This window comes from Lygodium microphyllum, chromosome 20 (assembly GCF_053477565.2).
Source record: "Lygodium microphyllum isolate KBCC chromosome 20, Lygodium_microphyllum_v1.1.10, whole genome shotgun sequence".
Taxonomy (NCBI): domain Eukaryota; kingdom Viridiplantae; phylum Streptophyta; class Polypodiopsida; order Schizaeales; family Lygodiaceae; genus Lygodium; species Lygodium microphyllum.
Window position 1 is genome coordinate 19,610,800 of NC_141154.1, and position 10,757 is coordinate 19,621,556.

The window sequence follows — 10,757 nt, forward strand, 5'->3', positions numbered from 1 at the left end:
GGGCTTTTTTTTTTGTTTTCAAGCCTAAAAAACTAGCGCGATAACCGAGAAAACCTAAAAAATAGCCTTTTGTGCTACAATTAGCCCTAATTTTTACCTTGGTAGTAGTCCTTCATGGTCCATGTCTCACCCTTTCCCCTTCCACATTGTATCCAAGATTCCCAATTAGCATTAGATTTTTCCAACATATTGTGTAAGAGGTGTGTGTTCAATGAGGGTGCAAACTCTCATGCATGTGCAACTAAGTGTGCTGAGGATAGACGCAATGGGCCTCATCCCATATGTGGTGCAAGAAAATGGTATAATTCAATGCATTAAGCTAGATCCTTGTTTCCCATTTGTGAAAAAGCTAGGGCTTGGAAAACTTATCTCTTCTTCCTATTGCTTACCTCTTTTTCACACCAAATGCTTCTTAGTCTACATAATTTATTTCACCTCCATAGACAGTAATATAGACATTCTGGATATCAAAGTAAATAGAACTAGTGCTACTTAACTCAAAGTTAGTTATCATTATCATTTGGCTCTCCCAAGCAATTGTTTATGTCTTCACATCACTTTTAAGATATGATTGTATAGTCTCTATGGTTCCTTTTGCTTCAATCCCTATAATATAAATATGAATGGTAGATAAAATGACTTTTTATAGCACTTTTCATGAAACATCAACAAAGAAACTAGAAAGGGAGAAATGGGAAGAGGATAATAAATCAAGCATGTGCAAAGTACCACACTTTTCGGTTATTAAATTTGTGATTTTTTATGGCCTTTTCAAGTAACACTCTCTTACATATCTAAGGGCACATCACGGTTATGATATGTATATAATGCTCTTGCATAACTTCTTAACTAGTTACTCATACCTTTATTCTCTTGGTTCCAATGTAAAAATTAAGGGCAAATTTTAACCTAAAGGCTATTTTTCGAAGGTTTTGTTGGCCATTTGGCTAAATTTTTGAACATGAAAACTCAAGAAATAGCCCATATATCTAAAATTTTATAGTTTTGTGGTAGAAATTTATCCAAACATAGCTGAAAAATCATGCATTCGCATAATGTTTGCCCCATTTTCTAAACTCCACCTTTGATCAACCAAACATTCACCCACCTATTTACAAACTGAAAATCATAATGTATCTTATTTTTTAACCTACCTAAAACTCCTTACTTACCACTCTAGTATATCAAAGAAAAAAACATACATTAACAAGAAAACACAATTCACAACTAGAAGATTTGTTATTCACCAATTACCATCTCAACTAGTGGTTGTATCACTTTTTGAGACCTATGCCAGAACTCTCACTTGCATAGCATGTCACCAAATTCACATATTCTTACCATCTAATTTGTGATTCCCTCTCCCTCTTCATCAATAATATTTATTATCCCTTCACTATTACTTGATCATATAGTCAGCATGGATAGGATATTAAAGTATTAGATGTTATCTAGAAGGTTAAACCTCAGCTTGGATAGTGAAGTATGGGACATTACGTAGGAGGTTAAACCCTAGCACATGTAATGAAGTATTAGGCATTACCTAGGAGGATAAACCCAAGTCTTTAGTATTAGACCCACCTTCCTATCCAATAGCATAAGTCTTTTGAAAGAGAAGATCGGCAATACCACTAAAGAAGAAATTGCATAGAAGGATTTGATTGCAAGTATCATGACTCTAGAAAAACCTTGTACTTCATTATTTATCTAGTATACCCACATCATCGTATGAGGTGGCACCAACTTGAGTATACCCACATCATCGTTAAAAGTAGTGTGAACAATGAGTCCATCTATTTTGGCATCTTTCTAACAGTAAGACTCATGCTATCAACCAAGAAAAGCACATCTCTCACTCTATATGTCAATCATTACTATGTGAGAGAGGGTGACAATGACGATGAGAGGCCAAGGTAGTGAGTGTGAGAGTCGAGAGGATGATATATCGAGGGTGAGTGTGGGAGACTCTTCTCCACCTATTCCTTCTCTTCTCTTCGAGTTTCCTTCTCTAACCTACAAAGTCTCGCACCATGATCAAGGTTTAGTGCTAGGTGATAGAGGAGATAGTGGAGGGGCTCGCGAGAAGTGTAGGCACAAATGTAGGAGCCCAATGAGAGTAGAGTATAATGGCCCTATCTATCCTGTTTGTGAAGAAAGCTGAATTAGTTTGCTATGCTAGGCTATGCATTCTGCCTTGGCTTGTTTAGTTTCAAGGGTGTTTGAAACACTAGATGGGACCACCCCCATGCCGCATTCCCCCTTACTAGTCTTTGAGGAGGGTGAATTAACCACAAGTGGAAGAGAATAGAATTCCCACATCCCTACACAGTTAACATGATGATGAAGAAGGTGATGCTACAGGCTTATAGCTTTTGCTACACAAGGATCTTCACTGTCATATAAACAAAACATGGAAATGCGTACGCGAGGCTACAAACACGAGGAGGGCGGAGGATCCAGGCGGCACACGGATCGATACTCAAGTGGGGCGCAGGTAGACGCCGTTCGAGAGGCATGTGTTGGGGATAAACTAAATACATCAATCCATTAACTATGTAATAATAAAAAATCAAGAACAACAATAATCTGAATCGGTATACTAACCGTCACGATGGCTGCGAGCCACTCTTGTATAAGAACACACACGTACTAATAGAAAAGCTACAACTGTTCCCACCTGTCTCGTGTCTCTGTGGCGTACTCTCTCTCTCCTTTCTTTCTGTTCAGTACAGTAGTTGTAAACATGGTATCAATCGCTGACGACTACTAACCCTTTGGCTTCCTAGCGCTCTCACGCTTCTCCCTGCAGGCTCTGATTCTTGGTTTGATCCGGACTTATCAAGAACCGATGGCTGCAGCGAGTTCGTTTGCAGTGTCCAAATTCTACCAGATCGAAAAGCTTCAGGGCTCGAATTATCTTCCCTGGAGCCTTAGAATAAAGATGGTCCTGGAAAAGGCTGGAAACTGGGACGTGACAAATGGTGCTGAACCTGACCCTGCACAACAACCTGTTGCTGCTGGTGCCGCACCACCTACTGCAGATGAAATTATAGCCTGGAAGAAGAAAGACCTCGAAGCCCGAACAGAAATTATTCTACATCTTGGAGACCGCCAACTCCAATTAGTTCGGACGCTTGAAACCGCTGAAGCGATGTGGACATTCTTGAAGACACAATACCAGCAAACTAATGTTGTCTCTCGTGTCCTCCTTCATAAGCAACTGAATGAGATTCAAATGGCGTCATATGCAACAACCGAGGCATTCCTTGAAGCATGGCAAGCTGTGAATGATAATCTTTTGATTGCGGGTCTCACCCTCCCCGAGGAGGTTCAAGTAAATGTGCTGCTAAATGCGCTACCTGATTCATGGCAGTCTTTCGTTTCTCAACATTCTAATACACCTAATTTGAAGCTAACAACTCTGCTGGCTAATATAAGACAAGAAGATCAAATTCAAAATCGGCGTACCAATACACTCTCAACACCTTCCAGCACCTCTTCCACCACTCCCCTAGCTATGCTTGCCGGAGGTTCTCGTCCATACTCTCGTTTCCGCCCTAGACAATTGCCATCACGCCAATCCCAATTGCTTTCCCAGCCTGGTTTGAATCCAAGACAAACCTTCTCTAGACAATCGCGACCACCCTTCATGCAAACCCCTTACACTCCTCGCTTTCGGAACAATATGAGGCTTCAACCCTCTACTCCCACTATTCCCACATGTACCTTTTGTCATCGTAGAGGTCAAACAGAGCGCCAATGCCGCACTAAGAGGCGCCAACTTCGCAATCCTTCCAACCGTATGAATGCAAACCTAGCTTATGCTATTGATGACCTGAGTGATGATGTGACTACAATGCACTTGTATGCTGCTATTGCTACCTCTACCCCTACTGCTGATGTTTGGTATCTTGACACTAGTGCTACACATCATATGACGGGAACCCACTCACGGTTGCATGATTATGAGCCCGTGTCCTCTTCATTTGAAGTCTGCCTTGGTGATGATGCTCTCTATAGCGCTGCTGGAATCGGCTCCCTACACTTGCAGCTACCTACAGGCACCACTACTGTGATTCCTGATGTCCATTATGTTCCCGGCTTAACAAAAAATCTTCTCTCAGTTAATGAGCTAACTAGCCATGGCACTAGTGTGGAATTCCAATATAATTATTGTGTCATAAAAACACCTTCTAGTTCTGGTGTTCCTACACACCTAATCTGCCCCAAACAAGGCAAGTTATATCCTCTGGGACTTGAGGTCATACATCCAAGCATGGAGCTTTATGCTACTCATGGTTCTCATGATAATGAGACCTTACTATGGCATTACCGCTTGGGACATCCCCATGTCCAAGCGATGCATACTATCTAAACTCATAGGATGGTTACAGGGTTTACACCTAATTTGAGCCGCATTTCCTTATGCGAAGCATGTATCTTTGGCGAGATGACAAGGTCCAAGTTCCCAAAATCCAAGAGTAAGACTAAAGATCTCTTGGAACTAGTCCACTCCGATCTATGTGGACCCATGCCTATCACCTCTCTGACTGGCTCCTCTTATATGCTCACTTTTATTGATGACTGGTCCAAGTACATGGTGTTGTACTTCATCAAGCAGAAATCTGAGGTACTTGCTCATTTCTAGCATTACAAGACCTTTATGGAGCGGCAACTAAACAAGCCCCTTCGAAGTCTTCGCATAGATAATGGCGGTGAATATGTCTCGAATGCTTTTAAAGCATAGTGTGCTCAAGAGGGCATTTTCCACAAGCTTACAGTTCCCTATTCCCCACAACAAAACGGGGTGGCTAAAAGAAAGAATCGCACCTTGCTGAATGCTGTGCGTGCTATGCTCCAAACTGCTGGTGTCTCCCAATCCTTTTGGGAAGAAGCTACTGCTACAGCCTGCTATGTCCAAAATCGGCTTCCTAATCGTACTCTTCCAAACATCACTCCCTTTGAATTATGGGCTGGAGAGAAACCGGATATCTCTCATCTATGCATCTTTGGCTCCCCGTGCTATACTCTCATTCCAGCTGACAAGCGTCATAAGCTTTCTTCTCATGCTGAGCAAGGCATCTTCGTTGGCTATGGTGATCGATTTGGGATTAAAGGGTACCGGATTTATCATCCTACAACTCACACCTTCTCCTTTAGCCGAGATCTACTCTTTCAGGAGCATTTGCTGATCGTGACACCCTCCTCTCTTGAGCCCTTACACTGCAATACTACTCCCGAACCAAGCATTCCTACTCCTCATCTTGCTATGGAACCTAGCCCTTCATTAGGAGTTCTTGAGATGTCCTCCACACCTAGACACAATGTACTTGTTTACCCTCCACCTCCTCCCCTTCCTCCTCCTCCCATAGTTCTTCCCTTAGGTCCTCCACCTGCTACACCAACTCCAAGAGAGGTGACTTCTCCTGTTCTCTTGTCTCCTGAAGCAAGTCTCTAAACACCTACTCAACTCACCTCTCCTACCCATCAAATGTCACATTCAAATCATACTGCTTCTGTGGTTCCTACCTCTAGCCGAGACGCACATACCACTATGACGAGAGTTCCTCGTAATCCTTTTACTCGTCTTCAATATGAGAGCCCGGTGTTTCAACCTTCACATCAGCCCAGCTCCTCCCAAGTTCCAAATCCGGCTCGCGAAGGTTCTCGTCATCAATCTACAAAACACTCATCCAACCGTCTATCTCGTCCCTCTTCTAAGAATTTATCCCTTCCTGCAACTCATGCAATCCCAAACTCCAACTCATCTTCTACCTCAGCCGAGTCTCCTCCAGCCAAGACTCGAAGTATTGCTGATATAATTGGCCACTTAAATGTTGCAACGGCACAATCCTCCGGCCATTAGCCTTTCGTCCTTGATGGCACTATTAGTGTTACTGATGCCCTTGGATCATCTGATGCTCATCTCTGGCGTGCTGCGATGGAGGCTAAAATGGCATCTCTGACTCATAATAACACTTGGGTTCTTGTTCCTCTTCCCACACATCGCAAACCCATCACATGCAAATGGCTCCTTTGGCGTAAATACCGTCCTGATGGTTCTATTGAGCGTTATAAAGCGCGACTTGTTGCTCGGGGCTTCTCTCAAAAACCTGGCATAGATTACTTTGAGACCTTCTCTCCCACACTTCGACTTGCATCATTGCGAGTATTGTTGGCTGTTGGAGTCCAATATGACTTGGAAATGCACCAGATGGATGTTGAAACCGCCTTTCTTAATGGTGAACTTGAGGAAGAGATATACATGGTTCAACCTCCATACTTTGTCAATGCTAATCATGTTGATTATGTTTGCCTCCTCTTACGGTCCTTGTATGGACTCAAGCAATCTCCTCGACAGTGGAACGCTCGCTTTCACTCCTTTATGCAGTCCATTCATTTTCGGCGGCTCCAAAGTGATGTTTCCGTCTACATTCGTCGTCGTGGATCCCATTTCGTCATTTTGGCTCTCTATGTGGATGACATTTTCTTGCTGGCAACATCTACCTCACTCCTACAACAAATAAAATCTGAACTTACTGCTACATTTCACATGAGTGATGGGGGGGAAATTAGTTATATTTTAGGCATGCAAGTCTTTAGACATCGCCCAACACACACTCTACATCTCACTCAAGCGAAATTCACAGAAGGGGTTATAAATAAGTTTAATACTAATGTGAATAAGCAATGTTGGGCACCATTACCATTGCTAAGACAAGAAAAACACACACTATTTGACACTGACACAACACTATGGCAACATGATCCTCTTGCTAAACTATATAGAAGCATCCTTGGAAGTGTTCGCTACTTAGTTTCATGCACTCGTCCTGATCTAGCTTTTGCCTCTGGTATGCTTTCACGGTATATGCATTCTCCACGACATGAGCATCTAGTGCTAGCTACCCGTCTGCTTGAATACATAAATACCACACGTAATTATGGCATAACCTTTCGAAGAGAAAATATAATTGGTGGCCTTCAAGTTGTTGGTTATACAGATGCAGATTGGGCCACAGATCGAAGATCAAGGCATTCAATTGGTGGTTTTGCCTTCACTCTTTCAGGAGGCGCCATATCTTGGAAGAGTAAACGTCAAGCTACTATCTCTCTTTCAAGTACCGAGTTAGAGTACAAGGTAGCATCTGAAGCTACAAAAGAAGCTTTATGGATTAATAATTTCCTAACTGAACTTGGGTTTCATGTGCATGTTCCTATTGTGATATATTCAAATTCTATGTCTGCCATAGAGTCGTCACGGAAGGCTAGACAATAAGATAAACTTAAGCATATTGATATTGCTAACCATTTTGTAAGAGAACAGGTTGAAGCCAGAAAGATAGCACTACTCTACAAGCCTTCTAAAGAAAATGCTGCAGATGTGTTTACAAAAAGCCTGAGCTCTGTGCAACATTTCAAGTGTGCACAGATAATCGGAATGGAGTTTCCAGATTGACATATTTGTTTATGGGGGAGTGTTGGCGATAAACTAAATACATCAATCCATTAACTATGTAATAATAAAAAATCAAGAACCACAATAATCTGAATCAGTATACTAACCGTCACGATGGCTGCGAGCCACTCTTGTATAAGAACACACACGTACTAATAGAAAAGCTACAACTGTTCGCACCTGTCTCGTGTCTCTGTGGCGTACTCTCTCTCTCTTTTCTTTCTGTTCAGTACAGTAGTTGTCAACAGCATGCGGGTACTATATTATATGCACCTGAGCTGTGAAGTTATCGTTGTACCTGCGGTGTTTAGCAATCTTTGCATAGCCGACTTGTGGAAGCAAGAAACCTCGGCGAGCCATCATGTCGACCATTACTCTCATCCCTACCATTACCCTCGCGATGATCCTGCTACATGTTGTGGCTGGCGGGCGTAGTACAGCCGATGCGAAGCTTTTCAGGGACGCCAAAGGTCTCTCTCTCTCTCTCTCTCTCTCTCTCGATTTTGCGCTCGCCTGTCTGTACTCTTTATCAGTAGTGTTGGTGTCACCGAAAGCATATGTTATTACACTCATCGTTCAATTTGCTGTCTTCTGTTAATCGCGTTATGGCACTGTAATAGGCTGCATGCTTGGGCAAATAATCGTGACTCATCTAGCACTTATTAAGTCTGCGCTTCCATTCCCTTCTTGTGTGTTGTTACAGCGGCCGACGTGGTGGATGAGATGCAGATTAAGCAGCTGGAGGTGACGGCGGACAAGGTGCACTGCCAATGCCCTTTGTTCAAGGACTCTTGCGAAAAGGCTCCTGCTGCGGTGCATGATGGCGTCTCAGCAGCAGCTAGTGATCCAGATCAACTAACGAAGCTACCTGCCACTCATCCATACTGCCGGTGCCCTTTGGTCAAAAAGTATTGCAACAACGTCGGCCCAGCCAGCGCTCCTGCTCCGGCCATGGTGTAAAATCTGTCAGTCTTAGATTGTTTGTTTGTTCGGTTTGGCAACGAGCTTGCAGTTGCCGTACGGAAGAGTGCCACTCGATCTGGTTGTATTGAACATCCTTCATTTCAACTGGTTTTTGTTTCATGCTTTGTGATAATGGATATTCCGCCCGCTTCTCCAAGTGATATTCTGTCGGAGTGCTAGTACTTAACCGATTGAGAGTATCACTTGAACGTACCGAACGCCTTCCATCGTGTCTTGGTCGTCCTCCTAAACCCTAATGGTGTGAATGTCAACGTAACTCTCCAAGTCATGGACGTGGTTTCGTGAAAGAGTACGAAGACCATTTTATTTTGGCTTAGAGTCCACTTTCTTATGTATTAACGTTTCTCAAACGAAGCAATAATATATTAGGACCAAGTAAATTTCTGAGCTTTCAAAATCTTATAGAAGAACCACTGCATTCGATTCGCTACTATACTATGCTTTTGAAAATATCTTCTATATTGAATTTCAAGCTTTTGTTATCGAGACTAGAAACATTGCGTTAACAAAGCCAAGCACCCACTCCAAAAATCCATCTGAAATTGTATTAAAGGTTTGGATATAAATTTAAACGAGAATTGGTTCATACGTAGGATTAAGCTGTTGCGGAACAAGACCATGGTTGTTGATCCCAAGATCATTCATCAATGTAGAATATTAGTGCAATTGGAAGTTAGATCTTGGCATAACACTTTGTGCAACATATTAGACAATTAATTTAGTATGCCTCACTAGTGTTAAATTATTTGTTAAGAAAATTATATATCCATAGAGTGGATTTATATGCTTCACACACTTTAGACCATTGTTCAACTTTCGTAATCTCTCAATCTGTTTCTATTGTATTGATATTTGGCTTTCCTCAAAGTTTGAGGCTCTATTGGCTCACATAGGCATGATTCATGGTAGCTTATTATCTATCAAATGTGTTCCTTTAAGCATGTTTGAAATTTTTGTATTCGTTAATGTTTCTCTTATAGAGATATTATTGCAAACTAGTTATCTTAAGGCAACATTATAATTAAGATACATTTAGATTTTATTATGACATGACATTGATTCGAATCTTAAAGTAGAAGAGAAAAAAGTTAACGTCGACATTGGGATGCATAGCTCATAATTAAGACTTTTGATATTTTTCCACTCAAATATATCTCCAGACTAGTAGAATGTTATCTTCTTCTCTAAGGTTTCACCACTAAGAAAAACTTCTAGATCATAGGATAAAACCTTGATATACATCTGAGTTAAAATTATTTGAATATTAGAATAAGAATTTGAAAAAGTTGTACCTTGGAGAGGCACACAACTTGGAGTAAATAAACTTCAAGGAGGATATGCAAAAATTTAAGTAGCCATGATGATTTTGAAGGATTCATTTTATCATTGGTGTATATATATGATATTTTGAGGTGTTATCTATCTTTTGGATTATGGTCAATAGAGATTATTCATGTTTCAATGTGCATATTGATCCATAGTCTCCATTTGTGCTAGGATATCATCCCAAGTGTGTATGTTCTTGGGTATATCTGTTAGTTGTTTTGCAAATTGATTGCTCTGTTGAGCCATATAAAATGAAGTCACTCATTTTTACATCTATCTCCCCCGACTTATTTTTTCAAATTCTAGATTCTGTTTCTTTCATCTTGTTCCAACTCTCAATCTCCCTGCACCTTTCTATCTAATACACCTTGCAGTACACTATTAACCATACAGGTTCCCACATTGGTGAACTAATATGAAGGTCAATAGAAGAAGTGCAATCATAGGAGATCCATCAAGTTCCAAATTAGATGGTCGATATAAGGTAAGTTCTTGAGAAGCTTGATGTTATAGCTCTTGTGAGTGCTTTGAAGCAATGAAGCATGTGATGAAGCAATTTAATGGGTAGAATATATTAATATATAAACGAGTGTATGCAAGCAGTATGCATTCTCATAGGGTTTCTTAGTATACATGGAGCCAATATTTTGTTTGTCTAATGTGCAAATATTGCACAAATGATTAGTGGAATTGTATACAAGAGCTACAAATTGGGTTGTCTTTAAAAAGGCTCTTAGAGGAGTTTTTCCTCAAATACATAGCATTGGTTAGAGGGAAAAATTAAAGAGATTGCATAAATAGATCCGTCAAAGGTCTTGCAACTACAATCTTGTTGTGTGAATTTGAAAGTTGATATGCATAGTCAGATGTGGATGACGAGTAGTCCTCGGAAAGCTTGAAAGTTGAGTTATTCTTAAAAGTTATAAGCTGAAATAACGTGGAAGAGAAGGGATGGTTAGTATTCTAAAGGCTTATCAAAGAAGGGTTT

General features: G+C 41.0%; 1 protein-coding gene and 1 pseudogene across 1 annotated transcript; both read left to right on the plus strand.

The window, feature by feature from the left end:
- Positions 1–2,848: 2,848 nt before the first annotated feature.
- LOC148018720 (uncharacterized) lies at positions 2,849–7,547 on the plus strand (annotated as a pseudogene).
- Positions 7,548–7,765: 218 nt separating this feature from the next.
- Positions 7,766–8,594, plus strand: LOC148018721 (uncharacterized). Its single transcript, XM_087660955.1, has 2 exons — positions 7,766–7,929; positions 8,163–8,594. The coding sequence occupies exons 1-2, from the start codon at positions 7,821–7,823 to the stop codon at positions 8,417–8,419; spliced, it is 366 nt and encodes a 121-aa protein (XP_087517081.1). The 5' UTR covers positions 7,766–7,820; the 3' UTR covers positions 8,420–8,594.
- Positions 8,595–10,757: the final 2,163 nt, after the last annotated feature.